The sequence below is a fragment of the Acinonyx jubatus genome, chromosome C1 (assembly GCF_027475565.1).
Source record: "Acinonyx jubatus isolate Ajub_Pintada_27869175 chromosome C1, VMU_Ajub_asm_v1.0, whole genome shotgun sequence".
In the NCBI taxonomy this organism is placed as follows: domain Eukaryota; kingdom Metazoa; phylum Chordata; class Mammalia; order Carnivora; family Felidae; genus Acinonyx; species Acinonyx jubatus.
Window position 1 is genome coordinate 27,648,532 of NC_069381.1, and position 27,558 is coordinate 27,676,089.

General features: G+C 46.9%; 1 protein-coding gene across 5 annotated transcripts; it reads right to left on the reverse strand.

Moving 5' to 3' along the window:
* Nucleotides 1-725: 725 nt before the first annotated feature.
* On the reverse strand, nucleotides 726-27,532 carry OSCP1 (organic solute carrier partner 1). 5 transcript variants are annotated; one of them, XM_027059635.2, is made up of 11 exons: nucleotides 27,309-27,532; nucleotides 22,298-22,327; nucleotides 17,624-17,778; nucleotides 13,516-13,683; nucleotides 12,673-12,786; nucleotides 5,340-5,443; nucleotides 4,770-4,898; nucleotides 4,161-4,230; nucleotides 2,641-2,780; nucleotides 1,335-1,398; nucleotides 726-1,068 (listed from the first exon to the last, which is right to left on the reverse strand). In XM_027059635.2, the coding sequence occupies exons 1-11, from the start codon at nucleotides 27,418-27,420 to the stop codon at nucleotides 952-954; spliced, it is 1,203 nt and encodes a 400-aa protein (XP_026915436.1). In that variant the 5' UTR covers nucleotides 27,421-27,532; the 3' UTR covers nucleotides 726-951. The 5 variants fall into 5 exon arrangements, with proteins under 5 accessions (XP_026915436.1, XP_026915439.1, XP_026915441.1 ...); XM_027059638.2 differs by having other exon boundaries at nucleotides 12,673-12,753; nucleotides 27,309-27,531; XM_027059640.2 differs by lacking the exon at nucleotides 22,298-22,327 and adding an exon at nucleotides 18,845-18,985 and having other exon boundaries at nucleotides 27,309-27,445.
* Nucleotides 27,533-27,558: the final 26 nt, after the last annotated feature.

Below are 27,558 nucleotides of genomic sequence, written 5' to 3' on the forward strand. Positions count from 1 at the left end.
GTGGTGGGCTAATGCTCCTTCTTTGAAGCAATTAGGGCTGCCCTGGCCTGAGATATTTTACATGGATCTCAATTAGACTTGGCTTCTCGCCAAGGGAAGTAACTCATCTGGTATATGAAAGGGAAAGTGCCACACCACGTGTACCTCCCACATATTCCACTCACTTAAGGCTCTGTCCGGCCACTGATGGTGAAGCTGAGATGGGTGTCACAGCACATCGTGCCGGGGGTCTTTAGAAGGCAAGGGCACTAAGCGGCAGAGGAAGACCCTGGGGGTGAAGAGTACATACCAAGCAAACTATTTCCTTGGCACACGCTTCCGTATGGGATACGCCCACACCGCATATGGATAGCGAGGTGTGCAGAGGAGGACAGATACCCACATGCTCTGCGCGGGGGCCCAGCTGCGTGTTCCCTGTAGTGGCCTTACTTACTCTGCCTCTGAGGTTACGGTTCCCAGGGTGCCAGGCAGAGGAGGGCTGTCTCAGCTGGGCCCCAACTGCCTTCCCCACCCATTTCAAAGTCGCTTACAAGGCAGAGTACATCCCAGGACGCCCTGAAGTTTTGTGACAATTCACAGGTGCCCATGAGCCATAGGCATCCACAGGAAAGCCGCAATGGAGAGCCGCAACAGGCGCGCCCCCTTCCTGGCTCTGGGGCTTGAACCTATGGCCCTATGGCTTTAGATGGTTGCCATAAAACCAGAAGAAAATGGAGAAGGTCCGATTTAAAATGCAGAATATATTTTGGTGAGAACGTGGGTATGTGTGTGCCTTCTGGACACTGCTCCTTGAGGGAGATTTGTGTAGTTCAGTTACAACACAAACAGGAACGGGAGGTACCTGCTCACTCCGGAGAAAACCAGCGACATCATGTTGCTCCCCAAGGCGTCTCTGGGGTCCTTATCGGGGAGCCCGCCCCACAGGGGGCCGAGGGTCCCGGGCCAGTACACCTACAGCCCATCCATCATGGCAAGTAGATCATCCCCCTTGCTGGCACTCTGCCTCGGCTGGTCCGTGACCTCCAGCTCCCCCATGATGCGAGCCAGCTCTTCATTCCTTTGCTGGTCCTGTTGGAGAAACACGAGGGGAAGGCAGTGAAAGGGACGTGTCAGCACGACTGCCTCTCTGTGCACCTGGTGTTTAATTTTCATCCCGCCACCGTGATGCAGGTCAGTTCCTCACCTGATTGCCAGGCTAGGGGCTCTAGATACGTGCTGATTAGAGAGAAGGGAGGGCCAGTGAGGTTCAAGGGAAGGGAGGGCCAGTGAAGTTCAAGGTTATTAGGAGGTGAGGAGGGGACTAACGTTTGGCTTGTGCAATCGCCCGCACACACCTGAGTAGCTTGTATGTTGATAACTTCGTAGGACAACTCTTCTGGCCTGGTTAGGGCTGCTTGTCTGCATGAGATAGTAGAGAAATGGGTCAAAGGTTAGGGTTTTCTCCCCGACAGCGTGGCACACAGGCGCTTGATAATTTAGAAGCCTATTTTTTCTGCCTCACCTTCTGCTGTTTCCCTCCAGCTTTCTGGCCGTCCTATCCCCAAGCAGTGTACCCTATGCTCCAGAAAGTCAAGTCCCTGTATGTCTCTGTGCCTTTGCATGTACTGAACTTGGCCAGAATGTTTTTCCCCTTCCTCTGCTTGGCAAACTCCAAGACCAAGCCCAGATGCCAACTCCCTTCATCTGCTGGTGCAAAGTCAATCACTACGTCCTCCATTAGAACATTTATGACTCGGCACTGAACTAACTTGCGTCTGTGTGCATTCTCCTCCTACCCTGCGGGCTACTGAGGACAGGCTCTAGGTCTTACGCTCTATCTTTGCGTCCCCAGCACTCACCAGAGTGACTCTCACACAGAAGTGCACGGAAGAAGTTAGTTCAACAGGAACAGAGGGCAACTCCCATCCCAAATACTTGGGTGCAAGGAGGATCACATGAGATAATGATGCACGCGTGCTCTACAAACTATGAAGCTTTGTATAAATCTGGGTGGATCACTCTCCCTACTGGTTTTGGAGGAGGCTGCCATATCCCAAAGACTCATGCTCTGACTTCCCTCTGGTTTCTTAACAGATTTTTCTTTCTATGATTTTCTTGACTTCCGATACTTGTTCAGCTATGCTTTGTTGTGTAAGACATTAGAACTATTTCTTGAATGAATCCAGAAGATGCATGCTATTTAATACTGGTGGATTCTTCTTCTTTTTTTGAAAGTTTATTTACTTATTTTGAGAGAGAGAGAGAGAGAGAGAGAGAGAGCGAGTGCGTGTGCGTTTTCGCAGAGGAGAGGCAGAGAGAGAGGGAGAGACAGAATACTTTCTCTGTGCTGTCAGCGCAGAGCTCCACGTCACGCTCGATCTCATAAACCATGAGACCATGACCTGAGCTGAGATCTCCATCTCACGAACCGTGAGATCATGACCTGAGCCTAGATCAAGAGTCAGACGCTTAACTAACTGAGCCACCCAAGCGTCCCTGGTGGATTCTTCTTTAACTAGGTTATTGAATTTGCTGTTTTTTCCTCTGTGACCTTTACACCTATATTTTAAGTGTTACTGGTTACAATGGTCATTTTTTTTTGGTTCTTATCACACTTAGGATTTTTATATATGCCTTGTAAGAAACAGGTTTAAAACGTACTCCTCCTCTTCATCAGTGGTGAAGAGATTCAACCGGAATCCTGGCTCAGGGCCACTGGGTTTCTTAATCTCCATCCCTCCCATCAGCCTGGCCAAGAAATTCAGCTCTTCTTTAGCAAGAGGGTTTGGAGCAATGTTTTCCTGCAGAAACAATTTCATGATTTTTAGCTACATGAAGGTGATCACATTTCCTACTGAGACCCCGGAGACCCAGGGTGGTATTGCAGAACAAGGCAAAACAATGACTCTTTACATTATCCGGGGAAGAAATGTGTCCAAACAAAGCATAGAAAAGAGGCTTAACCAAAACAGAAATAATCCACATGAGAAGAAGAAGGACCCTTAGCAAGGAAGCAAACCAGAGATTCTCACACTTTCAAGATGAGCGGAGGGCCCCCAGGGATCCCCGTTCTCCTCAGACGACCTTCCTCCTTGCAGAGGAAAAACATTACCTCCTCTTTCGTCAGTCTAGTTCCCTTGAGTTTACAAGTAGCCTCAGCAAAAGCTCCAGGTCGAAGGGCACTGCTTCCATCGGAGCTACCACACTGCCCTCAGGTGGTGACTGTGGTGAACACAGCCGGGATCCCTTCCCTCCTCTTGCTGTCTGGCCCCGCTCAACCCTCACCCCTCCTTCCAACCCCGGCTCCTCTAACCCAGCCGCACCCTGCTCTGCCTCTTCCGCTACTCTGCCTTTCTTTTGTCGCTCTGCCACCAGCCCATTATCTCAAGTAGACTTCTCTCTCGCTTGAGATAAACCCCTCTGCCTCTTGCCTAAATGACAAGGTCCAAGTTGTTTAAGCCTCTTTGGGATCAGGCCCCAGTGTCCTGGTACGGGCGGCTCTCCGGCCACCTGCCTCAATTGCGTTATGACCCAGCCACGTGGCAGAGACGCTGCCTCCCCGCTCCCCCCAAATACCACTAGGCTCTCTTGTCCCTTGGTGTCTTTGCTTATACTGACACCTTGGTCTGTGGGCCCATTTCTCCTTCTAAGCCAGCTTTGTGTCCCTGGGTTCCCAGCCCACAGAAGTCGTTCAATCAATGTTTGCACATAACTATTTCATGATTTGTCCTATAGCTCGCTAGTAGCTAATGCTGTGAAAATTTATAAAGATGGCATTCAGAGAATCTAAAACCCCATTTTGAACGGAGCTACCACATCATTATGTCGGGTAGCACTGCAAAGGGACGGTTTAATGATCAGAACACACGAGCGCTAGACTCAGCAACCACAGACCTAGTGGCACGGGTACAATGCCGTTTCACGTGTCCTGGTGTGTGGTTCCAGCTTAATTATGGTGGTTGAGCCAAGCCTGAAATTACCTAATTAGTCAGATCACTGGAAGTCTTCATGAGAAACTACAATTAAAAACCTTTGTACTTGCAAGGCTGAACTGAGAAGAGTGTAAACAATGAGGGGAACACTGGCTGGCTTTGAAGTCTAGAGTTTCCACCCTTCTCCCCATCCCGGTTTTTGTGTCTAGACATAAGCTCTGAAGAGGAATAAGGAGGGCGGAAGCTCACCTGGGTCCGTGGAGCTAAGTTTTTTGATGCCCCAGACATATGGGTTTCCACCGGCCGGTTCATACTGTACCTGGTGTCAACAGAAAACTGTGAAAACACTTTCCAGCCCTTTTACACTGACTTGTTTCCGACTCAGAAATATAGCACGTTAACTTTTATCCTGAGACATTAAAAAGCATCCAGAAATGTGCCAGGATTACAGAATATAACTAAGTGGGTAGCAACCACGCAGATTTCATGGCTTCCCAAAGAAAAATACCTGTGAAGATAGGTGGAAATGGCTCTTCTCGCAAAGTAATGTAGATTACTGAAAAAAACGTGAACAGTACGTGAAGGCCACGCCATACTGGATCTCCATGGCAACAAGGGTTTTGGCTAGTGCTCTTCCGTGGCTATTTAAAATTATTTATTTTTCAACCTGTTGAGTTACCTGATGTTTGGGCATCTTGGGGGCCCTTGGAAAATGTCAGGGCTCTGCATTCACTGTATCTGAGGGGAAATTATTTCACTTGTCAGCAGGGGTTTTCATAGGGGAAGTCAAGAAGGTTTTTAAAAATGAAGTGACCTCCCTCAGACTTGAATTCATTCGGGGAGGGAGAATGTGCTTACATATTGGTTCCCAGTTTCAGGACTCGGTCTCCATAAAGTTCAAAAGAACCTTCTTTTGGTGCAGTGACATAGTTTCCACCATGCTTGAATTCTACCTTCTTCACTTCTTTGCCTTTGCTGTCGAACATTCTACAATACAAAGTATGACATGATGGGATGTTCTCCAAGCTCGGGTAGTCCTGGAGGCTTCTTTATTCTTTGTACTACAGGACAAAAAGGAGATTCATGCACTCCTTCAAGATAAAGATGCTGGTTGAGGTAATAATAACAATATTTACCAAGGACATGTGAGGTGCCAGGTGCTGTGTAAGCACTTCAGAGCATTATTATCTTATTCATTCTCACAGCAACCATTTCATAGATGAGGAAGTGAATCTTGAAGAACTGGGTGGTTGGCCTCAAGTGTCTGCTAAGTGGCCTAGCTGGGATGAGAACCTGATCTTCTAACTGCTGTGCTTCACTGATGGAAGGCTGGGGTGGGTAGGAACCCGGCACTTTCTATGTGGTGGCCTGCATGTGGGTTTCCTGGCACCCCAAACGTTGGTCTGACAATTACTGTTGAGAATTCACCTGATGAGTCCAGGAACTTCAGTTCCCCAGGGAACGGGCCCGGACACCGGCAACACGAAGCGACCGTTGGAATTCTGAACTTTGTCCTTTAGAAATAAGGATACCTGGGAAAAAATACACTTCTTGTCATTTTTCTTGGTATATTTTCCTAGACATAAGCATTCTGAGGATGGAAAGTGTGTAATGGCTTGGGGGTGTTACCTAGTGAGCTTCTAACAACGAGAAAGACTCAGCGTAACTAGCCCTACAGAGTTACAGTGTTTTTCCAAACAGACTTTCTTTTGAGCCGCACAGCAGGTCTTCCAGGTGAGCTGTATTACCCTCGTTTTAAAGATGAGGAAGCTGAGGTTCCCAGAGTGAGGGGACTTGCCCAAAGAGAACAATAAGGACGAGGAACTGGCAGCTCAGAGGTTGAGACACTTTCTCAAGGCCAGCCAGCTCAGAAGGGGCAGAGCTAAAGATTCAACCCTTGTGTTTCTGACTCTGGAGCCTGAGCTTTTGGCCATGTGCTAGACCGGTGGAAAGGGGCCCAAGCAGGTGGATCTGGATCCGGTTGGCCTTAGAGTCTGAAGGTCTTTTATGTGACTGCAAACACCATAATACGCTGATTTCTACTTCCTGGTTGGCTTTTTTTTTTTTTTTTTTAAAGTAATCTCTACATTCAACGTTGGGCTCAAGTTCACAACCCTGAGATCAAGAGTCACATGCTCTACCAACTGAACCAGCCAGACGCCCCCTGGTTTGCATACTTTGTGTCAAGGTCTGGATCAGATGAAACTCCATCAAAGTTGCAGTAGTTAATCAGTTCTATTGGACCCTGGCTTCCTCATCTGTAAAACGAGATAAATTCGAGGATCCCTTCAAACTCTAAAACTCGACTAGATTTTATTCGTAATATCATCAAAAATAAGCATCTGTTGTGTGCAAAGCAGTGAAAATGCAAAGGGGTAAGACTGTGTAAGATGGCAGTTTGGCACGCTGATGTTAGACCGTCTAGGCTCACACCCCAGCTGGGCCACTCCTTGGCTCTGAGTTTTGGGCAAGTTCTACAACCTTTCCGCGTATCAGTTTTCTGTTTGGCAAACTGGGGGTGATAATAGCATGTATTCAACGGGTAAGTGTTACCTGCTAAATCAGATAATGAAAAAGCACTTATCGCTCCGTCTGACACACAGTAAGTGCTCGATACGTGGTAGCTAATACTCTTAGGATTACAGTCCAACCGGACCCAGGACCTGGGCGTAAAATGGCAACAGGGGACAAAACACAGCAGGATATGCTGGATGGTATATGCACAGTAGCCCACTGAGGAGAATGACCACAGGCATGGGAGTGGGCAGGGGTGAGTGTGGGTTTGGAGCTGGGCCCGGAAGAAGGTGGGTGTGAAGACACTTTAGAAGCAGAGATGGGAGGGGCACCTGCGTGGCTCAGTTAGTGAAGCATCTGACTCTTGATTTTGGCTCAGGTCACGATCTCCTGGTTTGTGGGTTTGGCTGGAAGACCTTTAAGGAATTTTTAACCTTAAGATTCTGTGACCAAGAGATGAGAATACAAGCATGGAGAAAGAAAATTTGGAGAGAGAAGTGGGAATATATGCATGTGCTAGACCCTCTGTGAGCCTAATTCTAATAAGGTTGACTGTGTCATAGCAGGTCTGAAATGTATACACTTCAGTCCAGTGTGTGGTTGCGTCTGACCCGACAACCTGCCCTTGGCTGGATGGGACTGTTGGGTCTGTCTGCTTGCCCAGTCCCTCTGCTGGCCCTCAGCTGTTAAGTGTGGCTCTCCTGTCCTTCTCCTCTTCTTTCACCCTTTTTCCCCCCAAGTGACCTCCTCTACTCCCAGTGTTCACCTCTGTGCTGATGGCGCCCAGATCTCAAGCTGCCACTTGGTCTCCTACCCTGGCCACTTGGTGCATCTATCCCATTGCCTATTAGACGTGTCTACCTATGGGTTCCGTGGGATGTACCTTCAATACACCCTGCTCAGAACAGGGTCATCGTTTGTCTTCCCAAACCTGATTCTCCTCTTGTGTTCCCAGTTGTAGCGACTGACGCCACCAGGGCACCACCTCAGCCGTCTGAGTTCCTCTCCTCGCCACCTTCCCGTGTGCATTCAGTCACCAAGCCCTGCAGACCCAGTAATTACTCCTTGTGTCTGGCCCCTCCTCTCCACCCTGGTCCCCAGTGCAGACCTTCGTCATCTCTGGCCTGGCCGTTGCAGGTGCCTCCTAACTGGCCTCCCTGCCCCCCCTCACCTGGTTGTGAGCCATCCTCCATTCTGCAGTGAAGACCCTTCTTTTTTTTTTTAAAGTTTATTCATTTTTGAGAGAGAGAGAGAGAGAGAGAGAGAGAGAGAGAGAGAGAGAGAGAGAGGCAGAGACTCCCAAGCAGGCTCCACGCTGTCAGTGCAGAGCCCGATGCGGGGCTTGAACCCATGAACCATGAGATCATGACCTGAGCTGAAATCAAGAGTCAGACACTTAACCAACTGAGCCGGCCAGGCACCCGTGAAGAGACACTTCTAAACTTCTATCAGGCTGTGTCCTTTTCCTGCTTTAGTGACTCTCTGCTGCCTGCCAGATAATGTCCAGTTGGCCCGTGTTCTTCTCTGCAGCCATGTTCCTCCTTGAATCCTATGTTCTTGCCATATCCAAACGCTTGAAGCCTTCTGCTGCCTCTGCACCACGAAATACACCAAACAGGTATGTGCCTCATGCCTTTACTGAGATGGTGTTCTCTACTTCGGATGTCCACTTAACCCCGCTCCTATTTTCCCATGGGCCTGGTGAAAATCCATTTTTTAAAAAAGATACCAGATCCTCTATGAAGACTTTTCTTTCTTTCTTTTTTTAAAAGTAATAAGTAAGATTACTTTTTTATAAGTAATCTCTACGTCCAATGTGGGGCTTGAACTCACGACCCCAAGATCAAGAGTCACATGCTCCACCGACTGAGCCAACCAGATACCCCAACTTTTCTGATTCTCTGAGGTAGAACTGACTGCCCCCACCCCCGTGTCCTCCCTCTTTACGCTCTTCTATTTTAAAACCAAACATCTGTAAGGCACTTAGTGCATTTCCCCCTTCTCTAATGAGTTCCTGGGGGCAGGTAGCATGTTTCCTATGGAAAGAGGAAATGAAAGTCACAGGGCTGTGGGTCTGGAGTGCCGGATGAGGCGTGTCCCTGAGCAGTCACATTCCCCAGGACGGTGGCTGGACTCTGCTGGCCAGGAGGAGAGCCAGCCAGGGATGTCAATGCTCCGGGAACATGGGTGAGTGACTGGGCAGTCAGTTTCAGTGAGTGATGAGTGCAGGGCTTTGTGTGGTGTTGGGCTTATCGGTCTGTCCTCACTAGGGGAGGGCCAAGCTGGTGAGGGCAGGAGAATAATGATCTGAAAGCAAGGGGAAAGGTGGTGGAATGCTGACCATGCTTTTTACACCCTACCTGTGGACAAGGGAGGATGACCAGCCTCCACCAAGAGACCAGAAGACTTTGAATGCCGTCTCTATGACTTATATATTCAATTGCTTATTTGACTTTGCTACTCAGATGCCTAATAGGCAAATCAAACTTAGATAAAATTAATTAATTTTTCTACTCAAATATACTTCCCTCAGGCTTTCCCCCTCTCAGTTAATGGCACACCTGCTGCTCAGGTCAAAAACGTAGTCATTCTTCATTCTTCTTTCTCTCCCTCCCCATGTCCAATTTCTCAGTAAGTCTTAACTGCTCTTGCCCAGAAGGGATACCCCAAATGTGAAGACTTCTCACTATCTCCACTGGCAGCAAGAACTGTCATTCTCTTTCTTTAAAAAAAAATTTTTTAACATTTATTTATTTTTTCAGAGACAGAGACAGAGCATGAGCTGGGGAGGGGACAGAGAGAGAGGGGGAGTCACAGATTTCGAAGCAGGCTCCAGTCTCTGAGCTGTCAGCACAGAGCCCGATGTGGGGCTCGAACTCATGAACCATGAGATCATGACCTGAGCCGAAGTCGGACACCTAACCGACTGAGTCACCCAGGTGCCCCCTTTTTTTTTTTTTTTTAAAGATTTTATTTTTAAGTAATCTCTACACCCAATGTGGAGCTTGAACTTACAACCATGAGATAGAGTCACATACTCCACCGACTGAGCCAGCCAGGTGCCCCAAGAACTTTCATTGTCTTTAAAAAAAATGTTTATGTATTTAATTTTTATTTATAAAATAATAATAATAATTATTATTATTTAAAAATTTTTTTAATGTTTATTTATTATTGAGAGACAGAGAGAGACAGAGCATGAGCATGGGAGGGGCAGAGAGATGGGGGAGACACAGAATCTGAAGCAGGCTCCAGGCTCTGAGCTGTCAGCACAGAGCCCGACGTGGGGCTTGAACTCGCAAACTGTGAGACCATGACCTGAGCTGAAGTTGGACGCCCAACCAACTGAGCCACTCAGGTGCCCCTAAAATAATTATTATTTTATTTTTTTTGGTAGAGGGCATGAGTGAGCAAAGGGCAGAGAGAGAGAGAGAGAGAGAATCCCATGCATGCTCTGTGCTGTCACTCACGAACAGTGAGATCATGACCTGAGCCAAAATCAAGAGTTGTATTCTTTTTTTTTTTTTTTAATTTTTTTTAATGTTTATTTATTTTTGAGACAGAGACAGAGCATGAGCAGGGAAGGGGCAGAGAGAGAGGGAGACACAGGATGTGAAGCAGGCTCCAGGCTCTGAGCTGTCAGCACAGAGCCCGACGTGGGGCTTGAACTCACGGACTGTGAGATCATGACCTGAGCTGAAGTCGGACGCTTAACCGACTGAGCCACCCAGGCGCCCCAAGAGTTGTATTCTTAACCGACTGAGCCATCCAGGTGCCTCTAAATGGTTTGGTTTTTTTGAGAGAGAGAGAGAGAGAGAGAGCGCACAAGGGGCAGAAAGAGAGGGAGACAGAGGATCCGAAGCAGGCTCTGTGCTGTCAGCGGAGAGCCTGATGCGGGGCTAGAGCCCACGAACCATGAGATCACGACCTGAGCCGAAGTTGGACGCTTAACTGACTGAGCCACCCAGGGGCCCCAAGAACTTTCATTTTTTACCCAGATTTCTACAGTAGTGTCCTAGCTACAGTCCTATTTCCACCCTTGTCCCATACAGTTCATCTTCCAGAACACAAATCAGATCACGTTATTGTTCACCTTAGGATGCCTGAAATGTTTTCTTTACTCTTAACATAAACTCCTCACTTGGGTACAAAGCTAAGTCAACTGGTAGGTACCAGTTTAGTTATAACTGGCATCTGTTCTGATGAGTCAGTGCCCACACCACACAGCTTGTTAACTATCACTCCTGCCTACATAGGCTTCACTCACACTGGCTTTGTCTCTGTCCAAGGAACACATCATGCTTTTTCCATCTCAGGACCTTTGAACTTGCTGTCCCTTCAATTTAGATGCACTTCCCTGAGATGTCAACTCATGTGTCTGTCCTCAGAAAGGCTGCCCTTGACATGTCTTTAACTCTATCATCTAAGGATGTGCTGTCCAGTACAGTAGCTACTAGTCAAGTGTGGCTATTAAAATTAACTTGAAAATTCAGTTTCTCTGTCACACTAGCCGTATTTTAAGTGTTCCATAACCATATGTGGCTAGTGGCTATCATGGTAGACAGCACAGATATAGAACATCTCTATTGCAACAGAAAGTGCTATGAGACGCTGCTGGTCTAAAGGGACATTCCAGGGGCGCCTGGGTGGTGCAGTCGGTTAAGCGTCTGACTTCAGCCAGGTCACGATCTCGCGGTCCGTGAGTTCGAGCCCCGCGTCAGGCTCTGGGCTGATGGCTCGGAGCCTGGAGCCTGTTTCCGATTCTGTGTCTCCCTCTCTCTCTGCCCCTCCCCTGTTCATGCTCTGTCTCTCTCTGTCCCAAAAATAAATAAACGTTGGAAAAAAAAAATTTAAAGGGACATTCCACCCCAGTTGCTCTCTATAACTTTACCTTATCTTGTCATCTTCCTAAAAGTTATCAGAACCAGAACATGACTTACTTGTCCTCCCCGTCTCTTCCTACTAGTGTAGAACCTCCCCAAGGCAGGGCCTTTGTCTTGTTCACCCATGTATCTCTCACCCTAGTATCTCAGACACTGAGTGAGTATAGAGTAGGCACTCAATAAACATGTGTTGGACTGACTAGTTTTACAGAATGAACTGATTCCAAGGGCGGTGGATAATCGAGGGGAGGTATAGGGAACATTCTATGAAAAGGCAAAGATGGAATGATGTGTCCCAACATCTGAAACAATGGGAAGAACACGGGGAAGGTCCACGAGGGAAGGAAATGGGAATGGGAATAAGAGTCTGGTTGAGGGTAGGTGATCTGAGGACACTGCCTTTGAGGAGGCAACTCTGCAAGGGTTCTGGAGGGCTGAGGGGGTTGGGGATTGGAATGGTTGTAAAGAACTGCTCAGGATTTCAAGTGGATTCCCACTAACAAATCTAAAGACTATCAAGACTGTTTTGAAAACAGAGAAAATCTGTGTAGGCAATCAGACATTGCGGCCGAGCAGAAACACCTTTAAAGACCAGCCTCGGAAAACCAGCCAAGTGTAACAGAGCAGAGCGGAATATCGTCAGGATATGAGATTCCTATTTTTCTTCATGGACATTCAGATGTTTCACTGCCTGCCTACTTGGCAATTAAAGCTTAATATATTTTGTGGTTTAATATATTTTAATGATTTTGTTATAAACTTATTATTAGGAGTGTCTTTTCATTATAATGGATTTTATCTCGTCAGAATTGAGAAATCAATATGGCTGCTTATATCACTACAATCCATAAAACAATGTCCACACAGGCACCGTCCTGAGAAGAATATGATGCAGGGTTTTCAATATTTTAAAGCAACACAAAACTTAATCTTATTTGTACTTTCATATATTTTTAAAAATTTTAATCGATGACTATGAGAGATCTTAATTTATGTTGGTGTTATTATTACTCCCATCTATGCCAAATAAAATTATTCATGAGGGTTAAAAATGAAATTGGCCTCTGCGTTGAAATCTATTTGTCTTCCCTGGTCCACAGAGAACACATTTCCTCTGGAGAAGGGAACAGACCATATTTTAAAGAGATACATAAGGTAACTGGGCAAGAATGGCGATATCACTGTCTTCCTTGGTCCATTTGAAAACTGCTGAGATTTGTTATCGGCAATTTTATCATCATGGAGCCAAGCGCTGAGGACACCACTACCTGGGCCACCTCAGGTGTCTTCTGCCTGGCCCCTTGGCACCCTGTTTCCCTAGGACAGCAGTGGCAGGGTGCTCCTGGGGCCACCCACTCACTCACCCGGATGTGCAGGTCCTGGAAGAAGGTGAGGAGGGTCTGCCGGATCAGCTGGAACTCCCCCGCAGAGAGGCCCCCGTATGTCTGCCAGAGGCAAAGCAGAAAGAAGCACTTCACCTCCAGAAGTGAGGTGGGAAGGGCAGACAGGCAGGGCTAGGCGGGCACTCAGGGGCTGGAGCCAGAGAGGCCAACAGCGGACTCAGGGAACTCGGCTGCTGGGGGAGGAGGGGCGGCAGGAGAGCCAGCCCGGCTCCCTCCCCAGGGGGAGAGACCCCATTATGGTACCCTTCACTTCTCCCTTCTTCCGTTCAGATTTAGCAGAACATCCACCGTGAACTCCTTCTCAGAGGGGTCAGGAGAAAATGGCCGTGCTCGTGCTCTGTGTCATTGCTTTCCCAGCGTTGAAGGCAATGGTGAGAGCGCATAAGATGGGAAGGCCTATTATATGACCTTTTAATCTATTTTTAGATACTTGTAGATTTTTAGAATTTTGGGGAGAGTGGCAGGCTTTGCCTATTCTGTCTGTCATAGAATCTAGCTGTTCTTTTTTTTTTAAGATGTTTATTTATATTTTGAGAGAAAGAGAGAGAGACAGAAAGAGAGAGGAGGGAGGGGCAGAGAGAGGGGGAGAGAGAGAATCTCAAGCAGGCTCTGCACTGTCAGCACAGAGCCCCAAAGACGTGAGGCTCGAACTCATAACAGTGAGATCATGATGTGAGCCGAAATCAAGAGTTGGACACTTAACTGACTGAGTCACCCAGGAGCCCCAGAATCCAACTGTTCTTATCAGGGGGAATGAGAACAAGAACAGGGCTGGGGGATGATGAACTGGCGGTGACCTCTTACTTCAGTCAGCTGCCGGAAAATCTCCTCCACTTGATGCAGGATGGCTGGGGAGTCTTGGATGAATCCCTTGATGGCATCTAAATGATTGAAAGTGACGAGCAACACATCCTTGGGGCGGGGGCACAGCAACACTTGGTGTTTGAAAGCCATAGTCATCAGGTCATAGAGCTGAGCAAAATAAAGGGGATCAGAGAAGTAGACATCAGCACCTCCACACAATCATTCAGTCAAGCATTTACTGAAAACCAGTTCTCGGCATATCATACAGCTCAGGTGACCACGTCAGTGATCACTCAAACCAAGATACTTTTGAGAGTCAAAGGGGATAATATTAGTAAGTAAGCCAGAGCAGCAGGAGGAGCATTAAGCCAGACCAGTGGAGGGGCATTCCTGAGAAAACCAGGATTTCTGGTCAGCTCACATGTGCTGCTAATGGAACACGTTTGGGACAGTATCGGCAGCCACGGGGCCCTGGACTGGTGCTGGCCTCAGAGAGCGAAAACCAAAAGCCAGCCCTCCACCACTGTGGCTGATGTGCTGGATGGCCCTGGCCAAGTCCCTCCACCTCTCTGAGCCTGAGCTTTCACATGTGTAAAAATTATTCCCTAATTTCCTGTCATTGCGGAACTGCTGAGAGGAGGCAGGGAGATGGTATGTGCACATGTGGCAAATGTAAGGTCCCTCAACCATGTAGGAGCAGTTTTAAACGCTGAATGGTACGTAATGAGATATCAACAAGCCCCCCATGTGGTCTGACCGCCCATGAGTAGGAAGAGGCGAGACACTGGTGAGGACCAAAGTGGTCAGGATAGGTTTTGCGGGAGCAGAAGGCTGCAGTCATAGGTTCACACCGACTGAGGGAGGGGACAGGCATTCTAGCTGAGGGCAACAGCATGCTGCCTGAAGGCAGCAAGGAGTATGCTATTTTCCTGGGAGAAGGAGGAGGACAGCCTGATTGGAGAGGGGAATTCATGTTGGGGTCGGTGGGAAACAAAGTTGGATAAGTATGGCAAGATTAGAATATTAAAGGTTTTAGAAAGACAGGCAAACTTATTTACTTATTTATTTTTAATTTTTTTTAATGTTTATTTTTGAGAAACAGAGAGAGCACAAGAGGGGGAAGGGCAGAAAGAGAGACAGAGACACAGAATCCCAAGCAGGCTCCAGGCACTGAGCTGTTAGCACAGAACCTGAAGCGGGGCTCGGACTTACGGACCATGAGATCATGACCTGAGCTGAAGTCGGACACTTAACTGAGTCACCCAAGCGCTCCAAGGCAGGCAAAATAATTTAGACTAGACATGGTGGGGATTAGAGAGCTACTAAATTTTTCCGAGCTGTCAGGATAGAGGTAGTGGTTAAGCCAGATCAGTGAGTCTGGCAATGATAAAATGAGATGGAGTGGAAGGGAGACTGGAGTTGGGGAGATTGGCTAGGACCTGGCTCCTGATAGGCGTGTAATAACATCTAGTGACTACAAGAATGAAAGAAACTGGGCTCGGTCTGTTACATCTGGCGTCGGGCTTCCGGCTCAGGTCATGAACTTGTGGTTCATGGGTTCAAGCCCGGCATCTGGCTCCGTGCTGATGGTGCGGAGCCTGCTTATGATTCTCCCTCTCTCTCTGCCTCTCCGCTGCTCACAGCTTCTCTCTCTCTCAAATTAAAAAAATAAAAACTTAAAAAAAAAAAGAATGAAAGAAACTTTGCTGGAGTAATCCAGATGTAAGGCCTGGTATAAAGATGGTGGGCATGGAAAAGGCAGGGAAAGGAAGCATACGTGACTCTTCAAAGGAAAAGCGTCACATGTGGCGACTGCCTGACTAGGTTTGGAGACGAAGATAAGGGCTGTCTGAAATGCGTTTTCCATCTAGTGCTCAGGAGAAGGCCAATGCTGACAGTGGCAGGGCAGTCTGGGGGATGCGGGGCAGAAGGAAGCAGTCTGGGAGAGATAGCTACCGGCACGTTCGAGGCAGGGTGGAGATTATAAGCTATGACGATCTAGTGTGGTGCTGAGCACGATCACATACATCACCTAGTTTGGTCCTATTTAATCTTCACACGGACTCTATGATGTAGAGGTTAGCCCAAGTTTAAAAACGAAGAGACTTGCCTAATTTTACACAGCTGGTAGTAAGTGGCAGGGTGAGATTTGAACTCAGGATGGTCAGATCCTAAGGCAAGAGGAGCACCCTGGTGTGGGTGGGTGTGTGTGTGTGTGTGAACATAAAATACTAAAGATATAGATTTGAGACTCTCTGCCGTCATTGCCAGACATGAAGCACCTGCTGTGGATAGGACACCATGAAAGGAATCAAGGATAAAAACAGGTATAAGATGAAGAAATGAAAATTCAGATTATTCAGTAAATTGAGTCTCATAGCTTGTAACTGGTAGAGCTAGATACTCGAATCCGGGTTAAAAAATTTTTTTTATTTATTTACTCTTGAGGGAGTGTGCATACATGTGAGTGGGTGAGGGGCAGAGAGAGAGGGAGAGAGAGGGAGAATCCCAAGCAGGCTCCTTGCTGTCAGCGCAGAGCCTGACGCAGGGCTTGATCCCACGAGTCATGAGATCGTGACCCAAGCCGAAATCAAGGGTTGGATGCTTAACTCACTGAGCCCCCCAGGTACCCCAAGAATCTAGGTTTTTTGATTCCAAATTCTGTGTGCTTTCTTTACGAAAACGTAGACCTTCTTAAAGGCAGAAGAGTGAGCAGAGCGGAGAAGGTGATTAACACTGATTGAACATCTATTACGTGCCAAGTCTAGGTGTGCTATGTTTTCTCATTGAATCCTCCGTGAACTGATACAAACAAGCTATTATTATCCCCATTTTATAGATGAGAAACTGGAGGCCCAGGGAGATCAAGTAACTTTCCAGAAGTAAGTGAGAGGGGGTAAGGGCACAGTTAAAGCCAGTCTGTCTCCCCAAGGTTCCCAGCTTCCAGCATTAAGTGAGCACTGATTTTGCACACTCAGCACTCACTGTCAGTCCTCAGGATTTTAAAACCTTCACATAACAGAGACACTAAAAAATAAATTATTTAAAAATTATTATTGTTATTGCTATTATTAAAAATAACTGAAGCCCATATTTCATTCAGATTTCATTAGTTTCCCCTAACGTCCTGTTTCTGTTCCAGGACCCCATGTTACATTTAGTCATCAGGTCCCTTAGGCCTCTCTTGGCTGTGACAGTTTCTCTAACTTTGCTTGGTTTCGGTGGCCTTGCGAGCTTTGAGTACTGGTTAGGTACTTTGTAACATGACCTCCAAATGTCATCTGACGTTCTTCTCACGATTAGACCGGGGTTGTGAGTGTTCGGGGGGGGAAGACCACAGGGGTCGAGTGCCATCCTCATCACATCCCATCGGGGCACATACTACCAACATGACTTATCACTGTTGACGTGGACCTTGATCGTCCCGGTGGAGGTAATGTTTGTCATTTCTCCACTGAAAGTTAGCTGTCCCTCTCCCCTTCTGTACTGGCCTCTTTGGAAGGAAGTCACTGAGTGCAGCCCCCACACAGGGAGTGCGGGGTTATACTCTCCTTTCTTGATGGCAGAGCATGCTCTGAACAGGAGATTCTTCTGAATAGGAGATTTGTCTGTTCTCTGCCATTTATTTATTTGAAATTATCGTTTTAAAAATCAGAGTGCCCCAACAATTTGTTCCCCAAAGGAATAGATATGTTCACGTTCTAAGTAAAGACTGAGCAGTCTCGAATTTGCTTTTAAAAATGTCTGGTTTCCTCATCACAAAGCTTAGATTTGTTAAGAATGAAGCAGAATTAGTGTTTAGGGTGGGGCACCTGTGTTGGGTTGAGGTTCCTAGGTGTGTTCCTAGTGTTCCCAAATATGGGCATGGATGCCAGCCCTCTCTGGGCAGGTGGAAGGACACGAACATCAGAGGGGTTGGGATGGATGACTTGAGGTCTTTTCTAACTCCAAAACTCAATACCAACACCTGATACTTGTGAGTGGCTTTTTTTTTTTCTTTTTGGCAAGGCACCATTGCATACATCATCTCGTTTGATCCAGTCTGTGCTCATCCACAAAGGGTACAAGAGGTGCAACCAAGGGGACAGAGGCAGCTGTCTGCTCTCACCTTATCCATGCTGGCCTGGTTCAGTCTCATAATGGAGGCATGAGCCAGGCGGTCGTAGACGGTCCTCAGGGCCTTCTTGGAGTAGAGGTCTTGGGGTTTGAACAATTCCTCCATAAACTTTCGATTGAACATGGTTGAGATGATGTCGTGCAGAACTGTAGAGACAAGAGAGAATACAGCTGAGTGAGGTACTGGAGGAAGCTGTATTCGGGAAATAGTCTCTGTGTATGAATCGGATGCAGGGGCCGGTCTAAGCAGAGCTGGGGATGCTGATGTGCTGGCGAGATGTGCTCCCTTGGGATAAACCACACAGGTGTCCCAATAGAAAGCAGGGCCCAGAGTGCCTTATGAGCCTGTCTCAGAGCAAACATAAATGTGACAATGTATAAATGTGTCATGCTTTAGGGGCTATAAGCCACTTTTATACAGGTATTATCTCACTTGATGGGGGAAATGTTTCTTCTTTCTTTAAAAAAGATTCCTACGAACATTTTTGATCTCTTCCTTGAAATGAGAGGCAGTATTGCTCTTTTTGTTTGTTTAGCTAATCTGTAACTTTTTACTTAAAATTAAATTTCATAAAAATGGGACCAATAATGGTAATTGACTCTGTTTAAAGAAAAAATACTTTATGAAAATAGACAAGTCTACCCACTGGTTAGAGATTTCTAGTGTTTCTACAAGACATGTACTTCATGCACCATTTTAGAATGCCTTGATTTCTACATTTGATCTATAATATTGATATTACACTGTGGTGACATGTCTCAGTATTGTTCAAATGGAAAGTTTCCATCTGGTGAGAATAAAAGTCCTAAGGCATGTGCAAACCAAAGTGTCTATAATTCTAGTCGTTCATTCACTCATTCAATTAACTATTTTGTGCTGCTCAAATAACATTAGTTGAGGGCTAGGAAACCCATCTGGTACAAGAAATAGGACCAGGTATGTATGAACACAGATTATTCTTAATTAAGCCAGATATATGCTGACCTCAGGGTGAGAGTATATGAATGCTGAGAATATACATTCATAGCAATTCAAACTTGCAAGAAAACTGATTATTTAGAATAATGATACAAAATCAATTACTAAACATGAGTGATTATCACCGAAGGATACAAATGCCCCCTTCTCTTGCCACACAAAGGTGGCACCAGGTGATTGGTTGTGACCATGAATTTTAGAGACTGAAGGCAAGGTAGTGTGTTCACGTCATACCTTTAAGTCATGGATAGAAGTACCCTGAGCGCTCAGGCCAGCACTAAAAAGCATCTGGGCGCCTGGCTGGCTCAGTTGGTGGAGTGTGCGACTCTTGATCTTGGGGTTGTGAGTTTGAGCCCACATTGGGTGTAGAGATTCCTTAAAAAAAATAAAATCTTTAAAAAAAAAGCATCTCGAAGAACATTTTGGGGGGAAAGGGGAGCTGGGGGCTAGTTGTGTCTAAATCTTTTTTTTTTAATGTTTATTTATTTATTTTTAGAGAGAATGTGTGAGCAGGGGAGAGGAGCAGAGAGAGAGAGGGAGACAGAGGATTTGAAGCAGGCTCTGTGCTGACAGCAGGGAGCCTGATGCGGGCCTTGGACTTAGGAATCATGAGATCATGACCTGAGCCAAAGTCAGAGGCTTAACCGACTGAGCCACCCAGGCACCCCCAGGCTGTTTTTAAATCTTACATGGAAGGGCTACGGAGAAAGAGCGGAAGCCCCCTCCCCACCTTTTTTAACAGAAAAGAACTAAATGACTGTGGCTCCTTGCAGAAGTGTTGAACTCACACTTGACCTTAGGACTTCACTCTAGGCTCTACCTTCTTTGTGAGGAAGAACTCCATTACCAATATAGGGTAGGCGTCACCTCTGACAATTTGAACCCATTGCAGCATGCCCCTAATGTGCACTAACATTTCCCCAGTGTGGACAGTTTGGGGACATATGAACTCTTCTGGGTTTGCTTCATGAATGGTCTTTTGTCTTTGGCCAAAACAAGCAAGGGCCGGCAAGGAACTGGGTTTCCTAACCCTGTTCTTACTGTAGCCTAGATCAAGTGCAGAATTTGCAAGGGAATAGGTACAAATGCAAAGCCACATATAAGCCCTCAAAAGAAAGAATTTGAAGAATTTTCCAGATTTATGTAGGGCAAGGAGGAGTGCCAAAGAGGATGAATTCCAGTTGAAGAATCACATCAGCTCTGGTTACGTCAGTGTTTACAAAAGCTGCCATTTACCTGGGTGCTGGGTCGTTTCTCTAGAGTCTTTGAGTCCCTAGCAGCTTAGACCCAAATACATCAGTTCTAAAAGAAAGAAAATTGCAGGGTGAGTGTTAGTCACTCTGGCAAAGTAAAAAGCAAAGTGAAACCTTTCCCTCTGGGAAGTGAATAGGCCACGTATCACCATGGCTCCTTGTACCAGAACAACCAGAAAGTTTACCTGTCATTAGGAGCACAGCGCACCCTGTCCCTGTGGGCAGAGCGGTGAACACAAATGCCCCCAAAGAAGAAATGACCGTTTTATGATTGGGCTCTGGCACCCAGGGCTCTCGCCTCTCAAATTTAAGTCTTTGGAAAGAGTATGGGGGCACAAATTAACAGGCTTACAGCTCACAATGCGCTTTACCCGGCACTTGGTTGAGGCGGGCCTAAATCTGTACCGGACTCGAGATAAACGCCAGGGCACGAGGAACGGAAGGCTGTCTTTCCCTAGAGAAGCAGTCCACGCTGTATTGAAGTTAAACCCGAGAAATGATTTTAAGCAGGCCTGTCGGTCTGTCTTGGTGTTAGCTTTCTGCACTCACATGAGATCTGCCTAATTTCACGAGGCAGGAATGTGCTAGGAGCTAGGCGACAGCCTGCAGGGACTAAGGGCAGGGAAGGAAGTAATTTTTAACAGGTGCATCAGAGAGGGTTAGTAGCTGAGTTCTTAACATATCAGGCTGCTTGTCCTGGGTTCTGACTATGAGGTCAGGTTCTGCTTGTTATTTAAAAATGCCTAAGTTGGGGTGCCTGGGTGGCTCAGTCGGTTAAGCGGCCGACCTCGGCTCAGGTCATGATCTCGCAGTCCGTGAGTTCGAGCCCCGCGTCAGGCTCTGTGCTGATAGCTCAGAGCCTGGAGCCTGTTTCAGATTCTGTGTCTCCCTCTCTCTGACCCTCCCCTGTTCATGCTCTGTCTCTCTCTGTCTCAAAAATAAATAAACATTAAAAAAATTTTTAAAAATGCCTAAGTTAAAATAAATTCCAGTGATTCAATTATGTATACTCACAGCCTTCATAATTCATGTCTCACCTGAAATTCCACCATGTGTCAAGAGGTGGGCCAAAAATCGCTCAAGAGAAGTGGTAAAATGCAATAAAAGTGTGTTGAGGACTTTAGGTGTGTTTTTCTTGGATCCTGGCCTAGATGAAATAATTCTCTTGATGAAAGCAACTGGGTTTTTTAAATGTTTGTCTATTTTTGAGAGACAGAGTACAAGCAGGGGAGGAGCAGAAAGAGAGGGACGCAGGATCTGAAGCAGGCTCCAGGCTCTGAGCCGTCAGCACAGAGCCTGACACGGGGCTTGAACCCACGAACAGTGAGATCATGACCTGAGCCAAAGTCAGATGCTTAACCGACTGAGCCACCCATGCACCCCTGAAGGCAACTGGGTTTTTACCAACTACCTCTGCTCTACATTTAATTGTTATGGGGAATATGCAATTTGGAACCGAGCCTAAAAGGGAGAAGCTACTACTTCCAGGTGGTTACCATTTTTGAAACCTTACTATGTTCCAGGCACTGGGCTTAGAACTTTCCGTGCATTATCTCATTTAAACCCCGAGACAACACTGAATTACTCTCCTTATTCTATCAAGGAGGACCACTGAATCTTAGACAGGTTAAAGTCCAAGGTCACATAGCTGGTGGCGGAAGTGAAATTAGGATGGGTGTTTGATTTTACCGTCTGTGCTCTTACATATTACGTATGTCATCTCCTTGGCATACTTGGTATGGTGAGAGCATTTAAAATCTTGAGGACGATGGCTGATGGCGTGCATAAACCACACCCAAATGTCAAGTGATGGAAGGTACTTGTGACATTTAAAGGTGGGGAAGGCTAAGGTTTTATTCTGGGGAACTGGCCAAATTTTCAGGTTTGCTGCTGGTTGTAGGTGAAGGGGAAACTGAAGATTTGGCACGATCAGGTCCTGGTGCATGCATGCTGCAGCCCACAGTCCTGGCGGCTGTGCAGCCACAGGCTCCCATTTTTCTCCGTTGCTCAGTAGAGATCTCTGTGTGCTAAGGAGAATGGCTCGGGGAGGAACACCGGTGTCAAAGCGCAATTCTTTGGCTGCACGATACTGTCACATAATGGTTTTAAGGACTACTGGATAGGACAGGACAGTCTCCCCAGATGTGTAGCTGCTGTCTTGGTGGTCCCTGTCAAACTTGGCACTGATGAGAAGAGACAAATACCTAGGGCGCCATATGGTCCTTTGGCCAAAGTTTGCTTGGTTTTCATCTTACGTGCTGCATTTATTTAAGTAAGAGATTCCACCATACAACCAACGTCTTGGCTAAAGAGAAACTCACGCCTGTGTTTTCCCTTAGGAGTATTTAGAGTGGTCCCACAGGAAGCCCAACGATACAGGACTGAGTGAGCCTGTGGATGCAGACTGAACGCATGCAGCCCAGAGATAGCATACCTCGTTTTCTGTCCACCTCTGTCCATTCATCTACATGAAGCATATAAAAAGAAAACACCAGTTCATGAAGCAAGAACATTTTTTTCAAGGAGGCTTTAAAAACACCAATTCCGACGTTGTGGCCTATGAAACTTTAGTTTGCACGTGGGCAGTGACGTCTAATGCGGATACCCTGCCTTCCATTTGAGACTTTGGAAAGGATGACAGGAAAATAACAAGTTCCAAAAGAGCCCTGGAGAGGCTATGTCTTTTAGACGGGGGCTTCGTGGGAGAGGAAACCCAGGAGAAACTAGCTACCTTGGGGTTGATCTTGAAAGGTCTGAGGAGTCATTTTCTCTGATGCTGTGAGAATACACACCATTCAAAGGCTTTTACAAACACTAACTTTCATGAGGAAGACTCCCCAGAGTAGGTAGAGAGAGGATTTTCTTTTTCTACAACCTGATTTTTTTTGATTAAGATTTCCCTTTCCAGAGTACAGATGGAACTACTCCAGATAGAAAACTTGAAAGGTGAACCAAAAGGAAAAAATGTCCATTTGTTTCTGATTTACTTTTTACATATAGATGCACGACTCCCATGTAAAAAGAGGGCAATAATGAGGGGACCACTGTAAAGAAAGCCCCTGAGGACAAAAGCAGGTGGGGACATGCCAAGAGGAAACCAAATGAGGAGAAAGGTACTTGGCTGGAGAAATCCGTGAGAATCAAGACCCTTTATAGGTTGAGATCCGGCTCTACCATTTGCTGGCTATGTAACTTCAAGCAATTTATTGAACCTCAGTTTCTTCATCTGTAAAATGGGGATCGGAACGGCACCTACATCATAGGGTTGCTGTAGGGATGAAGCAGATAACACGCATCAAACACTTAGCTGGCTTCTCTTCTGGCTTCGCTTTCTGTACCACACAACTTTGGACACTACCCATAAAGGATGAAATGTGGCTTTTTTTCTTTCCTTAATTTTCTGGGGGCAGATTTCAATGTTGAACTCCAATACCACGCCCTCTAAGCAGGGTTCTACGTGCATCCACATTCTTATTTATTTATTTATTTATTTATTTATTTATTTATTGCATCCACATTTTAAACACATTTTGTAATTAATGGTCTCTTTTGGAAACATTTGCAAAATAGGTTGTTTCAGAGGTGATTTCTGAAGTTATAATCGAGCATCCATGTGCCTTCAACATACAGCACCAACAGCACCTAAGAAATCAGTTTGAAAGCACAGCCAGTGCCATGCCCTAACTGGTGGCAAAAGGTTCCCACTGCAAGGTTAGACGCCTCTGGGAAAATTCACCATCTTTTTCCCCACAAGTCACAGGCTTTTGGAGAGAAAATACTGGGGAAGCAGCACCAAGAACCTGGCCTTCTTGGAGCAGATACTGGTTTCTTTGGCATAATGTCCACATCCTCTGTCTTTTAGTGGCATTTATTTTACAGGCGGTCTTGCCTGATGCGTTCGTGGGCAGAGGGGTGGTGCTGCAAGGGGCCCATTTACTCTAAGAGACAGTGGCTCCCTGCTGCTGGCAAAATCGGGTCCTGGGTACGGGCACTCCTGCAGGCAATGACACTCAGCTCCAGCAGAGGTCGCTCTAGTGCTGTGCGCCCCACGTCCCTGTCCTCCTGAGGACCTCAGGAAGGTAAAAACCATGTCCTGACTTTCTGTTATTTTTCCTGATGACTTGGTTGCGACAATTTCACTTTAGTATTTTGAATGGGAGGAAGGCTCAAGATTATCCAGAGCTGCCTGCTAAATTGGAACTAGAAAAATAAAAACAGAATCTCACCACCCTTTGGTTGCTCAGTAAGTACTACGCTGTGATCTGCTTGTCCTGGAAAAATCACTTACTGGCTCTATGTCTCAGTTTCCCCTTCTGTAAAATGAGGAATGTAAACAAAATGTAATAGGGTCTTATTTAGGAGTATTTTTGAGAGACAGGAGGCAAAGGCAGCTTTTATTATTCTTGCTATTGCTTAAAACGTGGGACATTCATAGGCAACACTCAGAAGTTGCCCCACAGAGACGGCACTTCCTTTCTGTTGAATGCTAAACTAGAGGCTGCATTGTGGCAAAAAACTGCAATATGTGCGCTGGCCTTGTGGGAGCGGGAGGGCCTCCAGGAGACCAATTAGTTGTGTAAGATAATGAAAACACCTAGAAGAAATATGATTTCCATTCACGGCATCAACGAGGACTTGTTTACCGTGTCTGGTGTTTTATAGGCCTCTGAGCGCCAGTAATGGCCACAGTGGCTCCTGCAGCTACGCCAACTCTCAATGGGGGGACAGAAGGGTGTTTCTCAGCTTTGTGAATCCTGAGCCCTCTACCCTGTTTTGTCACTGTCTTCTACAAGTCCCCATGAGCCAGCTACCCTCTGTCATTCCTTTCATAAAATCAGTGGGGTATGTTGGATACGTTTTTCAAAGCTCTCCCTCTCTTCCCCACCTCCCATCCCCCCTCCCAAAGATTCTGATACAGTCCCCCCACGTATGGAAGTATAGTGCAGCAGTTGAGGACATATTCATTGAGAGTGTGAGCTCTGGAGCCTGATGACCTGGGTTCAAATCCTTTACTCTTCCTCCTACTGGCTATGTAACCCTGGGCAAATTAGCTTCCCCAACTGTAAAAAGGGGATAGTATTAACTAAAGGATAGTATAGCTGTGGGGATTAAGGTCTTCAGAGAGGTCCTTGGTACACGGTAAGTGCTTAGTAAATGTTTATTGTTGTTGTTAGGAAGATATGTCAGCTCCCCAGCCCCACCCCCCACCCCCCCTGCCTGCCCCGTTTTAGAATCAGTTGCTGGATGAGACTGATCCAAAGCCCTGAATTCTGTGAATACACAGAACGGCTGGATCAGGCTCCACCCAGCATCTCACAGGATGTCTGACACTCACCCAAACTGTGGAAGGAAGGAACCAGCGAGTGGATGTGAATTGCTAACCATGGCCGAAACTCCCTAGAGCTGCGCTCAGCAAACCCAGAAGGACTATAGCTCCTGAAGACAAAGGAAACCGGTCCCTTCGCATTCAGAGGGTCTTGTCCTGACCCCCCCCCCCCCGTCTTGAAAGCCAGCACCTGCTACTCATTGTGCAAAATATGCTGAATACAAGATCTCATTCAATTCTTACAACTTTGCTGTAAGTATGTATGATTCCCATTTTATGGAAAAAGAAACGGTCTTATGGAGGTTACACTCCAAAATCACACAGCTGGTTAAATGGCAGAGCTACAGTTGGAACCCAGTTGTATGACTGCAGTGAGTGTGCTCTTAATTGCTAATTTACACTGTCTTCTGAGATGCAGGCAGCCAGGGCAAGGACTACCTGTCAGCTCACTAGTGCCATCAGGCGCAGTGAAATCACAGAACATATGGGCCAAGGAAGACAGAACCCTCTTGAGGAAGAAATGGCAACATCATATCAAACAGCCAATTTAGACCATCAGTTCAACAAACACTGACTCAACACCAATTTATTCTGGCCTAGGCATTACGCTAGGTGCTAGAGTACAAAGCTGAATAAAACCCTCACGTGTGGGGGAGACACCCAAAGACTGTTTCAGTATAACATGGCCAGTGACAAGGTAGGGAGAGGCATGCATGGAGTGCTATGGGAGGATTCTCAGACCCTTTCCCCATCTTCCCGAAGGAGATGATTCTTAAGCTGAAAATGCAGGATGGAAGGGGAACTATTAGCACAGAAATGGCAGGTTTGGGGTACAATGGGGATTACTAGCATGGAAATCTGAATGCACATGCTTTAAATGTAGACCTATGATTAAGATACACACTAGGAGGCAGGCAGTGGTGGAAGGTAGGACTGCAGAGGTGGAGAGAGATCATGTCAGCGAAGGCCCTGAATCATCCTGCCAAAGACTTGGTCTCCATCCAAACAGCAGTGGAAAGCTGACAAAGGGTTTTAAGTAGCGGGGAGTATGGACAGATTTGCATTTTAGAAAGCTCACAGGCGGCAGTGTGCAGAATGAATGGAGGGGGTATGCTGCGGGGAACTCTTTTTATCTCTTTGTGCATAGACTTGGACTCAATCGCACAGGCACAACAGGGAATATCTGAATATGTATGCTTAACGTCCGAATATGCACGTTTAGCATCAGTTGAGCATACAGACTGTTGGAGAGAATAAATTTTTAATCTTGGGTCATGTCAGTTACCTTTATGTCAACTCTTCTTTCTCTACCTTGAAATACAGATTTCTTTCATACTTAATCCCAGGAAACTTGGTGAAAGCGGATGTTGGTTGAGAGGAAGGAAAAGAGGGAGAGGATAAGGGTGGCAGAGAGTTCTGGGTGGTCATTTCTCCGGAAATTAGACGTGGTGTATATGGGTGACAGCGTTTGCATTTTAGAAACTCTCATATAATTATCTCCAGAACTGCCTTCTCTTCCAGTAATTGTAAAGAGAATAACTTAAAAGTCACTTGTGTTTTCTTATTTATCTGTTATTCCAGAACCCCATCTTTCTAGAAATAGCTTCTGAAATGAGCAAGACTTGCCTCCAGTTCATGAAGGAGGCTACTACACAGAGGACAGGAGAATCCACACCTCGTTGGAGTAGAGGATTCTTGGACTGGCAAGGAGTTTGTCGCCAGGTGGTGGGCGGCTGGGACTCCTACATTTGGGAGGGATCATTTGTCAAGAGAGATTGGGAGATCATCTCTCCAATTTGAGGGAGGGGGCTTGGAAATTGGAGGTGAGGGTGTCAGGTCCCCTAATAATATACCTTAGCGCGGGTATTTAATCCTTCTGCTGCGAATTTTTTTTTTTTTTTTTTTTTTTTTTTTGGAGAATTTGACTCCTGAGGGGCTCTGACCAGACGGGGCTGTGGCGTTATGGAGCTGGCTATAGGAGCGCGGGGTGCAGCGGTGTTGGTCAGTCTGCAGGGGGGCCTGGCTGGGGGGACGGGGTCCGGCTGCGAGCGCCGGGGCGGCGGGGAGGGGGCCGGGCTGCGGGGCGTGGGGCTGGCTGCGCGGGCCGGGCGCCTCTCACCTTTGCGGGCCTTGTCTCCCGGGATGTTCTGGGCCCGCAGCCGCTGGTCCAGGATGTAAAGCATCTCCCCGCCCAAGTTCAAGAAGAGCAGCGGTAGCGTCCGCACCGACATGGTGCCAGATACCAGCGGGGCAGGCGACGAGCCCCGGGGTTGGGTGGCGGGAGGCCTAGACTCACAGCCGCCGCGTCCCCTCGCTTGGTTGCCAGGGTAACGCGGCGGGTGGCCGAGGAAGCCAATCAGCGGGCCGCT